The sequence below is a fragment of the Nerophis ophidion genome, linkage group LG25, assembly GCF_033978795.1.
Source record: "Nerophis ophidion isolate RoL-2023_Sa linkage group LG25, RoL_Noph_v1.0, whole genome shotgun sequence".
NCBI lineage: Eukaryota > Metazoa > Chordata > Actinopteri > Syngnathiformes > Syngnathidae > Nerophis > Nerophis ophidion.
In genome coordinates this window covers 24,221,984-24,243,809 of record NC_084635.1, presented here as the reverse complement: position 1 = coordinate 24,243,809, position 21,826 = coordinate 24,221,984, and the positions used below count along the sequence as shown (strand labels likewise).

The following is a 21,826-nucleotide window of genomic DNA, read 5'->3' as shown; positions in this document are numbered from 1 at the left end:
ATATGCTGCACCCAAACTATGATAAAAACTGCGACTTATAGTCCGAAAAATACGGTATTTGGTGTATCATTAGATGGAGCCTGCGTATCACATGAGGTATGCATACCACAGTTTGAGAATCCCTGCACTCAGGTGATAAGCTACCTGCTGTATTTTCTCGGCACTTTTACATTAACTTGTTGTCTCTTTACTGTTGACGCACACAGCACAACACAAACCCCAGGAGCGGTATTGACCCCATGTCATTCTGCCCAAAACAACAAATAAAAAATAAAGATAAGCTGGGTAATAAAGAAAACTTTATCGGTGCTGTAAGCTGCGAGTAAATGAGGTTATTCCCACGTGTCCCATTCTAGTCTTTTACCTTCAATTGTACTGTTGGTAGTTGTTTTAAAAGTCAAGTACTGTGGTACTTAAGCAATGCTTTCCAATAACAAATCTTGTGAATCCAATGAACCTGTGCCAGATACTAAAATACTTTTACCACAAATCACATTTTATAGGAGCCGACTATTGTTTTACATGCAGAGAACGAATGGAATTACAGACGTGTTCCAAACCTTCTTCGTCAAAACTTTCTTAGGTACCATGGTGAAAAAATATACAAACCCTGTTTCCATATGAGTTGGGAAATAGTGTTAGATGTATATATAAACGGAATACAATGATTTGCAAATCCTTTTCAACCCATATTCAGTTGAATATGCTACAAAGACAACATATTTGATGTTCAAACTGATAAAAAAATGTTTGTTGTTGCACATAATTATTAACGTTAGAATTTGATGCCAGCAACACGTGACAAACAAGTTGGGAAAGGTGGCAATAAATACTGATAAAATTGAAGAATGCTCATCAAACACTTATTTGGAACATTCCACAGGTGTGCAGGCTAATTGGGAACAGGTAGGTGCCATGATTGGGTATAAAAACGGGTTCCCAAAAAATGCTCAGTCTTTCACAAGAAAGGATGGGGCGAGGTACACCCCTTTGTCCACAACTGCGTGAGCAAATAGTCAAACAGTTTAAGAACAAAGTTTCTCAAAGTGCATTTGCAAAAAAATTAGCGATTTCAACATCTACGGTCCATAATATCATCAAAATGTTCAGAGAATCTGGAGAAATCACTACACGTAAGCGGCATGGCCGGTAACCAACATATGCTGCCATCTAAGCGCCGTCTTTTTCATGGACGCCCCTGCTTATTTCAGCAAGACAATGCCAAGACACATTCAGCACGTGTTACAACGGTGTGGCTTCGTAAAAAAAGACTGCGGGTACTTTCCTGGCCCGCCTGCAGTCCAGACCTGTCTCCCATAGAAAATGTGTGGCGCATTATGAAGCGTAAAATAGGACAGTGAAGACTGTTGAGCGACAAGAATGGGAAAGAATTCCACTTTAAAGCTTCAACAATTAGTTTCCTCAAGAGAAGGTGATGTAACACAGCGGTGAACATGCCCTTTTCCAACTACTTTGGCATGTGTTGCAGCCATGAAATTCGAAGTTAATTTTTTTTTTTTTTTAAATAAAGTTTATGATTTGAACATCAAATATCTTGTTTTTGTAGTGCATTCGATTGAATATGGGTTGAAAAGGATTTGCAAATCATTGTATTCCGTTTATATTTACATCTAACACAATTTCCCAACTCATATGGAAACGGGGTTTGTACACAGAAACTACTGTTGTCCCGATACCAAAATATTTTGGTACAGATACCAGTACCAAAATTATTTGTGATACTTTTCTAAATAAAGCGGACCACAAAAAATTGCATTATTGGATTTATTTTAACAAAAAAATCTTACTGTACATTAAACATATGTTTCTTCTTTCAAGTTTGTCCTTAAATAAAACCGTTAACATACAACACAACTTGTCTTTTAGTAGTAAGTAAGCAAAGAAAGGCTCCTAATTTAGCTGCTGACATATGCAGTAAGATATTGTGTCACATTCCATTCTATTATTTTGTTAATGTTAGGCTTTCCTCTGACAGTTTGACTACGTTTTAGTTTTTTCCTCTGCATTTGTTTGTTTCCTCTGTGTTTAGTATTTCCTGTCCTTAGTTCCTGTCTAGTGCTCTTATTTTGGTTTGGCTTCCTGTCTGTCTCCCTGTGTCCTGTTTTCACTCAGCTGCGGCTGATTGGCATCTGGTCACACCTGATGTCAATCAGCCAGCTCGTATTTTACCTGCTTTGTTCCTCCAGTCAGGGCTGGATCATTGTATTGTCGTGTCAATGTCATTTTCAACTTGTCATTCCTACTGGTCTTGTGATTGCAGCGTAGCGGTAAGCTATATTTAGTAAATGTTTGTAGCTTACTGGTTTTTGTTCCCTGCTTCCGATTTGTTTGTTCATAGCCCTTAGTTTGTTATATCCGCCCACGTGTGTGCTTTTTGTTTGTACCCTTTGTTTGTTCTAGTTGTAGTATTTTAAATTAAAACCATGTTTTCCCATTCAATGCCTGCCTCCATCTCTGCATCTTGGGGTTCGTCACCAAATAACTGTGACAGTTAACTGTCATAACTTGGACTATGGTGCAGCTTTCTGCGTGGATAGTTCCCCCGAGATGCAACAGAACTGGATTGGACAAGGCGTAAAGGTAAATACATGTTTTAATTATTACTATAAAGGTGCAAACAAAAGGCGCGCACAAGGCGGAGACACAAACTTGGCTAAGGAACAAAAACTACCACAAAGGCAAAATTATGGACATGAAACAAAAACTCGCTAACTGTGCCTTGAATAAACAAAAACTTACGTGGCAAGAAAAGAGCAGAGCAGAGCAGCATGAACTATGAAATGGAACTGTAAACACGGCGTGAAGCAGAATCAGAGTGCAGAGTAAGCATGAACGGAGTGATGACGCCAGAACGACCAACAGAAAATGACAGGCTTAAATAGTCTCCTCATGATTAACTACAGGTGCATGAGTCCAAGTGAGTCAGGTGAAACAAATGAGTTGTCAAGGAAACAAAACAAGGGACTGAAAAAACAGGAACTAATAGAGTCTTGAAGTAACATAACAAAACTAAACAAGACATGATCACAAAACATGACAGCCAACATTACTAAGGACAAGTCAAATCAAATCAAGTCAACATTATTTATAAAGCACATTTAAAAACTACCACAGGGGTAGACAAAGCGCTAGAAAATTAATTATTAATCTGCTTGTTCATTTAAATGGGAAATGGGTTATACTTGTATAGCTTTTCTACCTTCAAGGTACTCAAAGCGCTTTGACACTATTTCCAGATTCACACATACACACACACACATTCACAAACTGATGGTGGGAGCTGCCATGCAAGGCCCTAACCACGAACCATCAGGAGCAAGGGTGAAGTGTCTTGCTCAAGGACACAACAGCCGTGACGATGTTGGTAGAAGGTGGGGATTGAACCAGGAACCCTCCGGTTGCTGGCACGGCCACTCTCCCAACAGCGCCACGCCGTCCCCTTTACTGTTAATATCTGCTTACTTTCTATTTTCACATGTTGTATCTACACTTGTGTTAAAATGTAATAATCACTTATTCTTCTGTTGTTTGATACATTACATTAGTTTTGGATGATACAATAAATTTGGGTATCAATCCGATACCAAGTCGCTACAGGATCATACATTGGTCATATTCAAAGTCCTCATGTGTCCAGGGACATATTTCCTGTGTTTATAAACATTATATACATTTAAAAAAAAACGAAAGAACATGCTGTGATGCCAAAAAATATCGACGTAATCATAGTAGTATTGACTTGATACCTACCTGTACTTGGTATCATTAAAAATGATGTTAAATTTTAACAGTTATTTAATTAGAAAACCTAATCATGTCACGCGTTCGGCGCACTTGTTGCGCGGAGTTGCCACTTCGTGGATGCACAACGACCAGTCAGCAGGATTGCAGGTAGACTTGTTTTTAATATAATAAAACAAAAGAACACTGACACAAAAATGGAAAAATAAAGCGCATGCCTACGCACGGGAAGCTAATGCTAAACTTAGCTGGAGACAAAAAATACAAAAATATAACGTGCCGACTGCACGCGAAGCTAAGGCGGAACTTAGCACTTGGAAAGACATAGAACAGACTACATAACGTGACTTGTTGCGTGAAGCAAACAATGAGCCGAGGACGAACTGAGGAATCAGGTGGACTTAAAAACACAAATAATAATCAAAAACAGGTGTGTGACAGGAGCCCGTGAGGAGGAGCAGATTACGTTGCCATGGTGACTAAACAAACGGGGAAGTGCTCAAACACAAGGAATCGGCAGAGTCCAGAACTAAACATGAACAAAGACATAAACGGCAAAACAATAAACAATCCGCATAGCGGATCGTGACACTACCCCTCCCCCAAGGGGCAGATCCCAGATGCCCCAAAAATCCTAACGTACAACACCCCCCCCCCCCCCCCACAACGAGACAGTCCAAAAGAGAAGGGAGGGCGGAGGGAGAACCTGGCGGAGGGCTGACAAATCCTGCATCCTTGACTCCACCAAGGACACCACAGGCAGCCACCACAAAAGTCTAGGCGGGTGGGCCCGCAGAGGCCACATCCGTGGCTGACGAGGACCAGGGCGCGTCCTGCGAGGAGGACGCCCTGGGTAGAGCCACCACCATGGCCGGGGTGGGTGTGGACGCACCCGCCGAGGAGGACGCCCGTGGTACGGCCACACCCGTGGAGATGGAAGCGCCTAGCGAGGTGGACGACCTGGACACGGCCACACCCACGGCCGACGTGGAGGCAGATACGCCTGGCGAGGCGGTCGACCTGACGCTCGGCGTGGACCCCGAGTTGGACTTCGGCGCTTACCAGGACATCGACGTCGACCTGGACCCGGGCGTCGTCTTGGACATGGGCTTGGAGGCCGGCTCAGGCTTGGAGGCCGGCTTGGGCTCGGGCTTGGAGGCGGGCTTGGACTTGGGCTTTGGGGCCGGCCTGGACTCGGGTTTGGGGGCCGGCTTGGACTCGGGCTTGGACTTGGGGGCCAGCTTGGACTCGGCTTGGGGGCCGGCTTGGACTCGGGCTTGGACTTGGGGGCCGGCTTGGACTCGGGCTTGGACTTGGGGGCCGGCTTGGACTCGGGCTTGGACTTGGGGGCCGGCTTGGACTCGGGCTTGGACTTGGAGGCCGGCTTGGACTCGGGCTTGGACTTGGAGGCCGGCTTGGACTCGGGCTTGGACTTGGAGGCCGGCTATGACTTGGCGGTCGAGCTCGGCGTGGTGCAGGCGTGGGAGGTTGGCGTGGTGCCGGCGTGGGAGGGTGGCGTGGTGCCGGCGTGGGAGGTTGGCGTGGTGCTGGCACTGGGGCTAGCCTTGGACGAGGACTTGCCATTGGGCTAGGTGCTAGCATTGGTGCAGGTGGCTCGTCTGTTGGTGCGGGCGGAGCCAGCGGCAAGGCAGGCAGCAACTTCGATGGGAGGAGGTCTGCCTGTCCCACTGACACGCCATCAGCCTTGTCCCCCCCCTCAGGACGCAGATTCCAGATGCCAGATGGAGCGGGGGGGGGGCATTTGTACGAGCTTGGAGGTAGTCGAGGGCATGGGAGGGTGGGCACTTGGAAGCCTCGGAGCTGGCCTTTTGCGTGTGCGCCGCACGTGTCCCTCTGGCAGATTGTCAGCAGGTGCCGGGGAGGAGAAGCCGCATGGAAAGCGCCTGGCAGTCGCTGCTGAAGGGAAAGTCCTGCACTTCTTTTCTTGTGCACGCACCTGCGCGGCGCCTGGCCGCCGCTGGAGCCCTTTTCTCATGGGTGGTGTGACGTCACCGCGCGGCGTGCAACGCGCTGAGGGGAACGTCGGGGTGGCTTGAGACTGGGGGCGAAAGCGTCCCTCAGCGTCCGCTATCCTCGCCATGAATAGCTCCCAGGCCACCACTGCTTCGGCCAGGAGATCGTCCTCCGGCAGCTCAATGTCGTCCTCGCTTTCCCATGGACAAGAGTCTGCTCGGAGCTCCCGGAAGATCTCCATCTTTTCTTCCTCGGAGAGGAACACCTGCTCTGGCTGGGGCTGGAGGAGTGCGAAGTGGCTTTTGGCTCGGCTCATTCTGTCACGCGTTCGGCGCACTTGTTGCGCGGAGTTGCCACTTTGTGGATGCACAACGACCAGTCAGCAGGATTGCAGGTAGACTTGTTTTTAATATAATAAAACAAAAGAACACTGACACAAAAATTGAAAAATAAATTGCGTGCCTACGCACGGGAAGCTAATGCTAAACTTAGCTGGAGACAAAAAATACAAAAATATAACGTGCCGACCGCACGCGAAGCTAAGGCGGAACTTAGCACTTGGAAAGACATAGAACAGACTACATAACGTGACTTGTTGCGTGAAGCAAACAATGAGCCGAGGACAAACTGAGGAATCAGGTGGGTTTAAATAGACAAATAATAATCAAAAACAGGTGTGTGACAGGAGCCCGTGAGGAGGAGCGGATTACGTTGCCATGGTGACTAAAAAAACGGGGAAGTGCTCAAACACAAGGAATCGGCAGAGTCCAGAACTAAACATGAACAAAGACATATAAACGGCAAAACACAAACAATCCGCATAGCGGATCGTGACAAATCATACATAAAGTGGGGTAAGCAAAAGTTGAAACCTTGTATCACAAAAACATTTCAAAAACATTTTGTTCTCTGTATTGTTCTCATGTTTTCAGTTGAGTACACTTCCTGTATACTTTCATGAATTAAGTATTACCTTTAGTACAACCTTTTCGTTTTTTTAAGACAAATATAAAGTAATTTAATATTCAAGTGATATTGACTTAAAAAGTAACTTAGTGTATTTATGTCAATAGCAAATCATTGTGCAGTCAAATCCGTTCAAGCTGGGTCTGTTTATGTCCACAATACATTTATGAAGTCCTGGTCCATGTACAAAGGTTACAAATCCTTTATTATCCTCTTGATTGTCCTTATGTCTCCGGTAATTATACAGTAGTTTATACGACCACATTCGTCACGGTTTTCCTAACACATGAAACGTGACAAAAACCCCTGCCGAGTCATACCAAAGACTATAAAAATGGGAACCATTACCTTCCTGCTTGACACTCACCATCAAGGGTTGGAATTGGGGGTTTAAATCACCAAAAACTATTCCCGGGCGCGGCCACCACTTCCGCTCACTGCTCTCTTTACTTCCCAGGAGGTGATCAAGGGTGATGGGTCAAATGCAGAGAATAATTTCGCCATACCTAGCGTGTGTGTGACAATCATGGGTACTTTAACTTTTTAACTTTTAAATTGGTGGTGGTTGCACTATCTACTTTATCCCCCAGATGGCAGTAGAGTTCCATCCATCCATTTCTACCGCTTATTCCCTTTTGGGGTGGTGGGGTGTGCTGGAGCATATCTCAGCTACAATTGAGCGGAAGACGGAGTACACCCTGGACAAGTCGCTACCTCATCGCAGGGCCAACACAGATAGACAACTTTCACACACCAGGGTGGTCAGTGTTCTTTTTAATACTCTTAGTAATGTTCTTAAACCGAATACAGCCACTTCACTGGAGATGACAAGTGAAACTTGTGAAAAATTTCTCTCCTTTTTTAATGACAAGGTTGCTTCTATTCGGGCAAATCTTTTTCGTTTTCCGATGAGTTTTAACGTGGCCACTCAGTGCTCGGCTGTGTTCTTTCACTTTGAGCCTGTGTCCATGACTGAACTTACAGGAATAGTTGACAAGCGAAAACCCTCGTCCTGTCCCACAGACCCAGACCCCCCTCGCTTTTAAAAAAATATCTGGGACACTTTTGACTTGTCTGTTAGGGACATCATCAACAGCAGCTTGATTTCTGGCTGTGTCCCCTCCTTTTGTAAAAGAGCTGTTGTTTAGCCTTTGATTAAAAAACCAGGGCTTGATCCGACAAGTTTGTCAAATTATCAAGCCCATTTCCAAATTACCTTTTGTGTCAAAAATTTTGAAGAAATGTGTTCTGGCACAACTGCAGCCTTTTTTAGATGAAAGTAGCTCTTTAGATCCATTTCAGTCTGGATACAAAGCTTTACACAGTACTGAATCTGCACTTTTAAAGGTTTTTAATGACTTGCTTTTAACGTTTATTTCTGGCAGCTCTGCCATTTTAGTGCTCTTAGATCTTACAGCTGCCTTTGACACAGTCGACCACACAATTATTTTAGACCGCCTGAGAGACTGTGTGGGCGTCAGGGGGACTGCGTTAGAGTGGTTCAGATCCTACCTATCAGAGAGGTCCTTCTCTCTCAGGCTGGGGGACGCCATCTCTTCTTCTGCCCCGCTTTACTGCGGTGTCCCCCAGGGATCTATTTTAGGCCTCATTCTCTTTTCCTTATACATTCTCCCTCTTGGAGAGATTTTTAGGAAACATGGAGTGTTCTATCACTTTTATGCAGATGACTGTCAAATTTATATGCCGATTTTAAAAGGCCACGGCCCCCTGACACCCCTTCTTAACTGTCTATGCGACGTCAAGGCTTGGTTAGCCCAGGATTTTTTAACAATGAATGAGGGAAAAACGGAAATTTTAGTTTTTGGTCCGGCCCTCAGTGACTTGGGACCATTGCAAAATGATGTGCGTCCCAAGGTCACCAGCCTTGGCGTCACTATAGAGAGCGATTTTAAACTTGACAAACAAGTCAATGGCGTTTGAAAATCGTGTTTTTATCATCTTCGTCTTTTAGCAAAGGTAAAATCGTTTTTATCTTTAACCTTTTTGAACAAGTCGTGCATGCTTTTATTTCAAGTCGCCTGGACTACTGCAATGCACTTTATGCTGGCATTAACCAAAAAGCTCTCTCCCGGTTGCAGTTAGTCCAGAACACGGCAGCACGACTTTTAACAGGGGCCAGGAAACGCCAGCATATAACCCCAATTCTTCAGAGTTTGCACTGGCTCCCTGTTCATTTTAGAGTTGATTTTAAAACATCGCTGTTTGTTTTTAAATCTTTACATGGACTGGCACCTCAATATATCTGGGACCTCATCCAAATGTGCACTCCTGCGTGCGTTCTGAGGTCCAAGAGCCAGTTCCAGCTCGTGGTGCCCAAGACCAGACTTAAGACCAGGGGAGACAGGGCCTTCTCTGTGGTCGGCCCTAAGCTCTGGAACACTCTGCCCCTCCTTGTTCAAACTGCTTCCACAGTCGAGTGTTTAAGTCTCGTCTTAAGACCCACTTTTATTCTTTGGCTTTTAACACTACGAGAGTTGTGTGGTCCTCTGTCCTCTGTTGTCCTCTGTGGGTTTTTTTTATACATTTTGATTTCTATTTTATTGTTTTAATTGCTTTTACCCTTTAAAATAGTTTTTAATCTTATTTATTGTTATATTGTTTTTATATTGGTTTTATATTTATTTATTTTTAGTTTTTATTCAGTCATTGGTGGAGTGTAATATTGTTTTTAATATTGTTTTTAACATGGCTGTGCAGCACTTTGGAAACATTATTGTTGTTTAAATGTGCTATATAAATAAAGTGGATTGGATTGGATTGGATTAGGGCCAATTTAGTGTTGCCAATCAATCTATCCCCAGGTGCATGTCTTTGGAGGTGGGAGGGGCCTATCCCCAGGTGCATGTCTTTGGGAGTGGGAGGGGCCTATCCCCAGGTGCATGTTTTTGGAAGTGGGAGGAAGCCGGAGTACCCGGAGGGAACCCACGCAGTCACGGGTAGAACATGCAAACTCCACACAGAAAGAGCCCGAGCCCGGGATTGAACCCAGGACTACTCAGGACCTTCGTATTGTGAGGCAGACACACTAACCCCTCTTTCACCGTGCTGCCCGGCAGTAGAATTGAATATTTTAAAATGTTTTTTTTGTGGCAATTCCAACTTTGACCACGGCATCGGTTGCAGAATGGCGCTTTCCATCATTTTCAACAGACAGGATTGCAAAATGATGAACCCCACCTCTTCCGCTCATGGAAGATCCCCTCCCAAGAATGGGGCATTATGAATCCCTTCCTTACTTTAACAATTAAATGGCCCAGCAGTGGCTAGTTTTGGTTATGTTGACAAATGCTTATGTTGACGTCCATCCATCTTCTTCCGCTTATCCGTGGTCGGGTCGTGGGGGCAGCAGCCTAAGCAGGGAAGCCCAGACTTCCCTCTCCCCAGCCACTTCGTCCAGCTCCTCCCGGGGGATCGGGAGGCGTTCCCAGGCCAGCCAGGAGAGATAGTCTTCTCAACGTGTCCTGGGTCTTCCCTGTGGCCTCCTACCGGTTGGATGGCCCTAAACACCTCCCTAAGGAGGCGTTCGGGTGGCATATGTCGACGTAAGTCAGCCAATATGAGTTATGTCAACTCAAACGGTTCCAATGCTCACTTACATGAGTGCACATCATAATTAGGGGCCGTATAGCTCGGTTGGTAGTGCGGCCGTGCCAGCAACTTGAGGGTTGCAAGTTCAATCCCCGCTTCCGCCATCCTACTCACTGCCGTTGTGTCCTTGGGCAAGACACTTTACCCATCTGCTCTCAGTGCCACCCACACTGGTTTAAATGTAACTTAGATATTGGGTTTCACTATGTAAAGCGCTTTGAGTCACTAGAGAAAAAGCGCTACATAAATATAATTCACTTCACTTCACACTTATACAATTCAAGCATCCCAACAAAATAAGCCAACCTTGTTGATAAATCTCTTTATTGAAGATGATGCATTCCCATGCTACATTTAAAGTGTCCTCCCCACAAAAGCATACCTCATGGGACCAAAACAAAAAAAAAAACTCACTATCTTAAGCCTCACTAGGCCAAAAAATGTTGACGTTAAATGTCCAAGGATTCATTGGTCCTTACAGTTTAAAAATGCGAGTGATTTTTTTAAATGCACTTGAGCAGGTAGGAGTTGCAATTGGCTCCCCTGCCGCAGTCGCACAGCTTTCCAATTCGTGGTCCGAACTTCATGGCACAGCGGTCACCGATCCCACACTGGGGAGGAAACAGACACACTCATTGTAAGTTCACATCAGGACGCAAGAGCGCCTCAGGGACAAAGAGCCACAGAAAAATAAATGAGAGCCAATAGTAGTTCATTAGTATTTTGCACTAATGACTTTATTTTGCCTATCTCAGCTACAATCGGGCGGAAGGCGGGGTACACCCTGGACAAGTCGCCACCGCCCCCCGCGACCCCAAAAGGGAATAAGCGGTAGAAAATGGATGGATGGATGGACTTTATTTTGCTCACACAATGTTATCTAAGGAAGGTATTATTGTTAAACAGTAATCTGTTAATAGCCTCATAGTAGGACCTTTTTATTTCTAAATCAAATCTTTATGTACTGGTAGAGCATTGAAAAAACAGTTTAGGACTTTCTAAATTCGTTTTTCTGTCATGATCTGTGGTTTGGATCATATTTTCTGTTTTCTGTTTAAGACCCCATTCATTCCTGTTTTCTTTCTCACCATAGTTACTCATTGTCAGGCTTGGACAATGGTATGAACTCAGATGCAGAATAGGGATACTTAGTAGGGCTTTTATTTTGACGGCTCTTTCACCTCCATAGTCAGAGTAGTATAAATCCTGTTTTCATATGAGTTGGGAAATTGTGTTAGATGTAAATATAAACAAAATACAATGATTTGCAAATCATTTTCAACCCATATTCAGTTGAATATGCTACAAAGACAACATATTTAAAGTTAAAACTGATAAACATTTTTTTTTTTGCAAATAATCATTCACTTTAGAATTTGATGCCAGCAACATGTGACAAAGAAGTGGGGAAAGGTGGCAATAAATACTGATAAAGTTGAGGAATGCTCATTAAACACTTATTTGGATCATTTACCATGAATTGATTAACGTGGACCCCGACTTAAACAAGTTGAAAAACTTATTCGGGTGTTACCATTTAGTGGTCAATTGTATGGAATATGTACTGAACTGTGCAATCTTCTAATAAAAGTATCAATCAATCAATCCCATACGTGTGCAGGCTAATTGGGAACAGGTGGGTGCCATGATTGGGTATAAAAGCAGCTTCCCTGAAATGCTAAATAATTCACAAACAAGGATGGGGCGAGGGTCACCAATTAGTAAGCAAATTGTCAATCAGTTTTAGAACAACATTTCTCAACGAGCTATTGCAAGGAATTTAGGGATTTTACCATCTACGGTCTGTAAAATTATCAAAAGGTTCAGAGAATCTGGAGAAATCACTGCACGTAAGCGATGATATTACGGGTCTTTGATGCCTCAGGCGGTACTGCATCAAAAACCAACATCAGTGTGTGATGGATATCACCATATGGGCTCAGGAACACTTCATAAAACCACTGTCAGTAACTACAGTTGGTTGCTACATCTGTAAGTGCAAGTTAAAACTCTACTATGCAAAGCGAAAGCCATTTATCAACAACACCAAGGAACGCCGCCGGCTTCGCTGGGCCCGAGCTCATATAAGATGGACTGATGCAAAGTGGAAAAGTGTTCTGTGATCTGACGAGTCCACATTTCAAATTATATTTAGAAACTGTGAATGTGGTGTCCTCCGGAACAAAGAGTAAAATACCCATCCGGATTGTTATAGGCGCAAAGTTCAAAAGCCAGCATCTGTGATTGTATGGGGGTGTATTGGTGCCCAAGGCATGGATAACTTAGACATCTGTAAAGGCACCATTAATGCTGACTAGTCCTTACAGGTTTTGGAGCAACATATGTTGTCATTCAAGCTACGTTATTTCAGCAAAACAATGTCAAACCACGTGTTACAACAGCGTGGCTTCGTAGTAAAAGAGTGTGGGGACTTTCCTGGCCCGCCAGCAGTCCAGACATGTCCTACATCGAAAATGTCTGCCGTATTATGAAGCGTAAAATACGACAACAAGACCCCGGACTGTTAAACAACTTAAGCTGTACATCAAGCAAGAATGGTAAATAATTCCACTTTCAAAGCTGCAACAATTAGTTTCCTCAGTTCCCAAACGTTTATTGAGTGTTGTTAAAAGAAAATGTGATGTAACACAGTGGTGAACATGCCCTTCCCCAACTACTTTGGCACATGTTGCAGCCATGATGATTAGTTAATGATTATTTGCAAAAGAAAATTAAGTTTATGAGTTTGAACTTTAAATATATTGTCTTTGTAGTGCATTCAATTGAATATGGGATGAAAAGGATTTGCAAATCATTGTATTCCATTTATATTTACATCTAACACAATTTCCCAACTCATATGGAATCGGGGTTTGTACTATATCTACAAATAACAAAAAACGGTTGGGGAAAAAATCTTCCAAAAAAGAGAATAACCGAAAATCACTCCTAAAAGGAGGAAAATACAATAACAAAGACGAACTCTAATTTGTGCCGTATCTGCTATGAAACTTATTAACATAAAACGCTCCAACAGGAGGAAGAAAACAATGCCTATGGAAATTTCTACACTTAATCTTAATCTAATAATGGTAAGACAAAAAATCACTTAAAAAATCTGAGGAAAGAAAGATTAGTAGGAAAAAATAATAACTCACCACTTCGGTTAAAAAAACCCAAAACTAAATAACAAAATTCACTCTACTGAGGAGGAGAAAAAGTCAAACTCATAATAGCAGCGTGGGAATTCAGGATCCAGGAATACAGTATAAGCGTGGGACGAGGCAAGGCATGGACAGAGACATGAAAGCGAGACTGTCTCGAGTTCTCGTGCCTATCTGGCACAGAACAAGGGGAGGCGTGAGCTTATATGAAACATGAGGGTAATGGGAAACAGGTGGGAACAATCAGGGGTCAGGGATGACGTCAGACTGATGACACAAGAGGAAGAGCAAGTGATCGGAAACAAGAAGAGTTGCTTTTCAAAATAAAACATGTAATTCACAAGACAACACATCCCTCACCGTGGTGTGACATGATTAGTGCTCGCCCGCTCACCTGCTTCCCGAGCACTCATCAGAGGCAGTATTTAAACCTGTCTTTGCATGTCAGTCAGTCTGGTGACATTGCTAGTTTTTTCATGCTGCTTCGTCATGCCATAGATCAGGCCTGGGCAATTATTTTGACCCGGGGGGCACATTTAAAGAACAAAATGTGCCTGGGGGCCCGTATATCTATTTTTAGGAACACTAATACAAAACATCACAATAATGTCTGATTGAATGCTAAAAATGTTATGACAGACCGCCTTAAAAAACGTAATGGAATTGTAACTTTTTCTAAGAAGGATAAAACACTGAATATTGACAAAATATGAATGTCACACCCCCTTCCGATCGACATATTTTATAATCAACCGAAACGCGACAAAAATGCAACAAACAGTGAAATATGAACACGAAGGGTACAAAAAAACCCACCTACAATCTGATACATCACTAAGCTTTAGAACTTTGTTGTGAAAATCTCCTTCCGCGTCCGTGGAAACGCTTCCCGCCCACACTGCTTGGTGCCTTGTCTGAACTGCTGTGACGTAGATTACAATATTAACTAATTAGATGACCATAGTAACTAATTAGATGACCATATTAACTAGTAGGGCTGCGAATCTTTGGGTGTCCCACGATTCAATTCAATATCGATTCTTGGGGTCACGATTCGATAATGTATCGATTTTTTTCGATTTGATTCTCGATTCAAAAACAATATTTTTCCGATTCAAAACGATTCTGTATTCATTCAATATATAGGATTTCAGCAGGATCTACCCCAGTCTGCTGACATGCAAGCAGAGTAGTAGATTTTTTTAAACAGCTTTTATAATTGTAAAGGACAATGTTTTATCAACTGATTGCAATAATATAAATTTGTTCTAACTATTAAACAAACCAAAAATATGACTTATTTTATCTTTGTGAAAACATTGGACACAGTGTGTTGTCAAGCTTATGAGATGCGATGCAAGTGTAAGCCACTGTGACACTATTGTTCTTTTTTTTTTAATTTTGACAAATGTCTAATGATAATGTCAAATGAGGGATTTTAAATCTTTGCTATGCTGAAATTATGACTAATATTGATACTGTTGTTGATGATATTAATTTTTGTTTCACTACTTTTGGTTTGTTCTGTGTTGTGTTTGTGTCTTAATTGCTCTGTTGTAGTTCTGAGTGTTGCTGGGTCAGGTGTGGTTTTGGAATTGGATTGCATTGTTATGGTATTGCTGTGTGGGGTTTGTTGGATTGATTAAAAAATAAAATAAAAATCGATTTTAAAAAAATGAGAATTGATTCTGAATCGTACAACGTTTTCGATTCGATTTGTATTCGAATCGATTTCCCCCCACACCCCTAGTAACTAGTATACAATGCAAAAGCGCAGATTACAACCAATAAAATACTTAGGATAGTTCAAGACTTCCGGTCATTAGAAAACATGACTGCACATCATAATGGCAGCTACATTTTCCATCTTAAAGATCTAAAAAAATGATTTGGGAATGTCCGGCGGACCAGATTGAAAAGCTTAATGGGCCGCATGTGGCCCCCGGGCCTTAATTTGCCTAGGTCTACCATAGATTCATGCTTATTTTCCTGTGAAATAAGTTTTGTGTTTTTTCCATAATTTTGTTTAAATTGTGTTTCCGCCTTGTGCGCGCCTTGTGTTTGTACTTTTTTGTAGCTTCTGACTTAAAGATTAAATCATGTTTGCATTCTTGGGAGAACGACCCCTCAGCAAGCTGCGACCCCCCTCATCTTGACGTTTTCTACATTATGACGTACCTCAAGACTTGAAATAACACCCTGTAGTCACCTTCACGTTCTTTTAATCCAATATATTAATCCTACCTGAGGCTGATCCAATCGGTTGCCACGGTTTCATCTATGGTGGCCAAAACTACTGTAGTTGTTGTGTTTTTAGTGTTTTCCTGCCTTGTTTTTTGTCTGCACCTGTGCTTTTAGTGATTCGTCCTCGGCGAGGGGCGGACCTTGAAGCACACCTGCTCGCAATTAGCACACCAGTGTTTAGGCTCGTCACTGTCAGCTTGGCCTCGCCGGTTATTGTCTCCAGTACTCCTGTCATGCATGCACCTGTTTCACCAGATCTGGTATGTTTTCGCTCCTTTGTCCTGAATTCCCTAACCTACTGTGTGTTTATCACCTAGTCCCCCTGAGGTAAAATGGATAACTTTTGTTGGACTCTTGCCCTGCTCAGTGTGCCCTGGCCCTTTTTCCTGCTGACCGCTGAGGAACTTTTTTTGTCCAGATTTCCTGATGTGCGCTTCTGCCCCATCGCCCTTTGTTATCACTTTTTGTCTAATTAAATGTTTTCATTCCTGTAATTCCACCCTGTCTCCCGTCTCTGCATCCTGGGGTCACCCCCACTTTACCAAGACCCTAACAGTATTATTGATATTTTTAGTTCAATGGGCCATCTTTATTATAAAAATGCTCATTAAAAAAATTAAAAAATGTTGTAGAATATGCTTCCAACGTCAGAAAAAAAAATCCGCGATGTGGTGAAGTTGCAGTAATCGAAGCGCCATGTGGAGAGGAATGACTGTATTATAAATCAGGACGCTAGCTTTTTGTGGCTTAAAATATTTTGTTTCACTGCTGCTTTTTCAAAAAGTTGCGACGGTATGAGGCTTGTTATTTTTCAAAACGAGTGCATCAGCTTGTAATTTTAGGAAGAAAGATGTGACATTTGGGTTTGTCAGTAAGTTAGCAGCATAACTCAAAACGTTATGGGCAGATTTGGATTAAACTGTCAGGAAATGTCAGAAATGGGATGAGGAAAAAGGGATTGGATCTTGGGGATGTCATGTTTTGTTTAGTTGTGTTATGTTACTTCAAGACTCCATTAGTTCCTGTTTTTTCACTTCCTTGTTTTGTTTCCATAATAACTCATTGGATTCACCTGTACTCATTTGGACTCATGCACCTGTTTTAATCATGTCACTATTATTTAAGCTTGTAGTTGCCAGGCAGTCGGCCTGGCGTCATTGTTGTTGCTCGATGCTGTGTTCATTTTCTTCATGCAATAGTTCATGCTTTATGCCCTGCACTTAAGTTTTGTTTATTCAAGTCACAGTTAGTGAGTTTTTCATGTCCTAAGTTTTTTGTCTTTGTGGTAGCTTTTGTTTTTTTATCCAAGTGTGTTCTCCGCCTTGTGCGCGCCTTTAGTTTGCACTTTTTTTTTATAGATGAATTAAAATATGTATTTACCTTCACGCCATGTCCCGTCACCTTCTTTTGCATTCCAGGAAAACAAACCACACCATAGTCCTCGTTCTGCTGACAGAACTTGGACTATGGTGTTTGTTCTCCGCACGAGGCGGAGAACAAATTTGGCTAAAAAAACAAAAACTACCAAAAAGGCAAAACACTTAGGATGAAGAGAATGAACAGTGCAAGGAACAACAACAATGACGCCAGGCCGACTGCCTGGCTAATACAAGCTTAAATAATAATGACATGATTAACACAGATGCGTGAGTTCCAAACAAATCAGGTGCGTGAGTCCAAATGAGTACAGGTGAAACCAATGAGTTGACATGAAGACAAAACAAGGGACTGAAAAAACAGGAACTAATGGAGTCTTGAAGTAACATAACACAACTAAACAAAACATGATCACAAAACATGAGGGGGTAATCCAAACTGCAGTCTGGATTCAGGATTTAAGACCAGGTCTGATTTTGTGGTTACCATACACAACCCCTAAAAACACATTGTTTCAACAGATCAAACTAAATTAATTTGCTCACAAATGAGTGCATAGTTTTAACCGATTGCAACCTTGCGTAATCCTGCAAGTTCTGATTTACTGTAAATGTGTTTACTTTCAATTTTGTAGTTAAGTCTTAATTCAGTGTTCAATTTTGAATATAATTGTCCAACAAATTAAAAGGAAGTATTGGCATAATCAATGTTACCTTTGTATTTACTGTTATCTGGTAAATACCATAATCAAACGTATCTCTCACCCCCAGTCAGATATATCTTATTCTTGTCTTAGTAAGAAGAAAACAGGAGAGTTGGAAAGTTGTTTTTTTTCCCGCCTCCTCAGCTAATTTGGCTTGGCCAGCAGTCTATTGTAGATTACTCTGTAATTGATCCAAGAAAACATGGTTATTACCTTTTCTGTTAATTAGAACTTGGAGGGATTAATGAAATACATTAAAAGCACGGACTTTCAGTCGCTTCATTCAGCTCAACTTTTAATAGGGAGCACAGCCGGGTCATTTGCATAAACATGCCAATAATATTGAGTTACCAGCGGGATGCTGCCTCGCTTCTCCGTGGAAACACCATTATGCACCTTGCCCAGCAACACCTCCAGAGCTTCCACCTGTTTAGCAAAGAAACACAACTAAACGTCAATGGATGTGGAACACTTTGGGGGATTATTATAACATATAAAAAATATATATAAAATTATATTTTAATTTTTTTTACAAAATATTATAAACAACACCAATTTCTGTATTAAGAATATTTGTTTTACTACAGTAAATACATTATTTATGAAATTATCAAAACATGAATTATTCCTAGCAGTTTTAGGGCTTACTTGTGTCATTTAGGGTATGAACAGGATTCATTTTCTCTTAATTTCAAATATAATCTAAATACATTTGGTGATGTTCGGAGACCAGTATTACCAGCGATTATTTTTGTCTACTATAATGGACAAACTTTGTAAATGCAAAACACTACAACTAAATAAAACCAGCCATTTGTCATGATTTTTATATAGTTATTGGGGTTTTAAAAGTGGACATTATTTTTTTAAGCGCAAGGCAAAAGTGTTTAATCTGTGGTTTTCAATTTTAAGATACAGAGACCATATATGTACTTATTTTTTTTCATACAGAACCACATGATGAAAAGGCAAATAATATGTCAAGATGCACAAATATTGGTGTGTAAGCAAGAAATGTGTCATTTATAATGCGAGTTAAAAAAAAAATGTGGCAAATTTCATAGGAACCACATTCTAAAGCCAAAAATGTTCCAAATTCAAAGCGACAGTTACCAATGTTTTTTAATTGTTTTATTTTAAGAACAGTTATTTTGATATACAGCAACATAAAAAATAGGCAGCAAGAAATACTTATTCAGTTGAAACATAGTTTATTCTGACCAAAACAACATATCGTACCTAATATTGAAAAATGTAAAGAAACAAAATGCAAATGTTATTCTTCTTTTATTTTATTTTTTTTTTCTTTATTTGTTTATTTATTTATTTTTACAAAAAAGTGCTATTTTGATATACTGCAACATAAAAAATAGGCAGCAAGAAATAATTATTCAGTTAAAATATAGATAGTTTATTCTGACCAAAACAACATATTGTTCCTAATATTTTAACTTTTTAATGCAACAAAATGCAACTTTTATTCTTCCTTTATTATTATTTTTTTTTTTTACATAAAAGTGTTTTTTTGATATACTGCAACATAGAAAATAGGCAGCAAGAAATAATTATTCAGTTAAAATATAGTTTATTCTGACCAAAACAACATATTGTACCTAATATTTTAACTTTTTAATGCAACAAAATACAACTTTTATTCTTCCTTTATTTGTTTTAACCAAAAAAGTGCTATTTTGATATACTGCAACATAAAAAATAGGTAGCAAGAAATAATTATTCAGTTGAAATATAGTTTATTCTGACCAAAACAACATATTGTATCTAACATTTTAACTTTTTATCAGAACAAAATGCAACTTTTATTGTTCTTTTATGTATTTATTTATTTGTTTATTTGTTTATTTATTTATTTTTTACAAAAAAGTGCTATTTTGATGAACTGCAACATAAAAAATAGGCAACAAGAAATAATTATTCAGTGGGATTATAGTTTATTCTGACCAAAACAACATGTTGAACCTAATATTTTAACTATTTATTGCAACAAAATGCAACTTTTATTTTTCCTTTATTATTATAAATTTTTTTTTACATAATGGTGCTTTTTTGATATACGGCAACATAGAAAATAGGCAGCAAGAAATAATTATTCAGTTAAAATATAGATAGTTTATTCTGACCAAAACAACATATTGTACCTAATATTTTAACTTTTTAATGCAACAAAATACAACTTTTATTCTTCCTTTATTTGTTTTAACAAAAAAAAGTGCTATTTTGATATACCGCAACATAAAAAATAGGCAGCAAGAAATAATTATTCAGTTGAAATATAGTTTATTCTGACCAAAACAACATATTGTACCTAACATTTTAAGTTTTTATCAGAAGAAAAAGGCAACTTTTAATTTTCTTTTATTTATTCATTTTTTACTAAAAAAAAAAGGGCTTTTTTGATATACTGAAACATAAAAAAAATAGGCAGCAAGAAATAATTATTCAGTTGAAATATAGATAGTTTATTCTGACCAAAACATCTTGTGCCTAATATTTTAAGTTTTTAATGCAACAAAATGCAACTTTTATCCTTCTTTTATTAATTAATTAATGTATTTTTTTTTTTTTGAAAAAAGTGCTATTTTGATATACCGCAATATAAAAAATAGGCAGCAATAAATAATTATTCAGTTGAAATACAGATAGTTTATTCTGACCAAAACAACATCTTGTACCTAATATTTTAACTGTTTAATGCAACAAAATGCAACTTTTATTCTTCCTTTATTTCTTTTTTTTATAAAAAAAGTGCTCTTTTGATATACCCCAAAATAAAAAAGCAGCAAGAAATAATTATTCAGTTGAAATATAGATAGTTTATTTTGACCAAAACAACATATTGTACCTAATATTTCAACTTTTTAATGCAACATAATGCAACTTTTATTCTTCTTTTATTGTTTTTTTTTCACAAAGAAGTGCTATTTTGATACCGCAATATAAAAAAAAAATTAGCAAGAAATAATTATTCAGTTGAAATATAATTTATTCTGACCAAAACAACATATTGTCCCTAATATTTTAACTTTTTAACACAAATTTTATTCTTCTTTTATTTATTTATTTATTTATTTTTTAAGAAAAAAAAGTGCTATATTGATATACTGCAACATAAAAAATAGACAGCAAGGAATAATTATAATATATATATAATAGTATATATATAATAATTGAAATATAGATAGTTTATTTTAACCAAAACAGCATATTGTACCTTCTATTTTAACCTTTTAATGCAACAAAATGCAACTTTTATTCTTCTGTGTCTCAGAAATTAAAACGAGACATAAATGAAATGAAGACTATACAAAAAAGTAAACACGTGCATTAACAAACCAATATTTTTTTTTATTGATTTTATTTATAAATTTGTAATGTTATATCCGTGATTTGTGTTTTTGTGCGTGTGTTTGTGTGAGTGTGCATCCCAATAAATAATGCTAATCATAATAATAACAATGATAATAATACTAATGATAATAAAAAAAGAGGGTAAACGCTCCCAAAAAATCAATTCAGAAAGGGACCAAACTGACCAGTTCTCGGTCTGTTGCTGGTTCGGCTCTGTCCCGTTCCAAGTCCTCCAGGGACATCTCCTGGGACGTCTGGCCGTGACTGAGGGATGCCAGCAGGCTGACCAGCAGCAGCCCGCGGAGAACAGCGGAACTCTCCATGGTTCTGCTCCTGCAAGTTGGACGAAAGAGCGCCGAAGTGGTGAGGAGGAGAAGATGTGAGGAGGCGCAGGGACGTGGCAAGCAGGTTCAAGTGGAAGCGTCCTTCCGAGGAATGACTGCCGCCTTATAAGCACTTGTGGCCCCGCCCGCGAGCCCACTGCGGCAGGCTGAATGAAGCATGCTGCTTGCAAGGGGACAGGCAGCACTGCTTTTCCCATTTTTATTAAAAATGCAAAAATAAATACATGTTATCATAATTATTCATATCAATATACACTATATTGCCAAAAGTATTTGGCCACCTGCAGAGGTGGGTAGTAACGTGCTACATTTACTCC

The 21,826-nt window shown here is 40.1% G+C and overlaps 1 protein-coding gene across 1 annotated transcript; it reads right to left on the bottom strand.

Annotated features, from left to right (window-relative positions):
* Positions 1-10,618: 10,618 nt before the first annotated feature.
* On the bottom strand, positions 10,619-21,581 carry cartl (cocaine- and amphetamine-regulated transcript-like). Its single transcript, XM_061887373.1, has 3 exons — positions 21,351-21,581; positions 18,151-18,225; positions 10,619-10,922 (listed from the first exon to the last, which is right to left on the bottom strand). Exons 1-3 carry the CDS (start codon positions 21,486-21,488, stop codon positions 10,815-10,817), a joined length of 321 nt encoding a protein of 106 aa, XP_061743357.1. The 5' UTR covers positions 21,489-21,581; the 3' UTR covers positions 10,619-10,814.
* Positions 21,582-21,826: the final 245 nt, after the last annotated feature.

Bases quoted from the DNA above. Each gene is read 5' to 3' on its own strand.
- cartl (XM_061887373.1), bottom strand. From the start codon at position 21,488: ATGGAGAGTTCCGCTGTTCTCCGCGGGCTGCTGCTGGTCAGCCTGCTG. The intron at 18,226-21,350 runs GTCAGTTTGGTC...TTTGCTAAACAG, and splicing joins CAGCAACAGACCGAGAACTG to GTGGAAGCTCTGGAGGTGTT. The intron at 10,923-18,150 runs GTAACTCAATAT...TTTCCTCCCCAG, and splicing joins AGCGAGGCAGCATCCCGCTG to TGTGGGATCGGTGACCGCTG.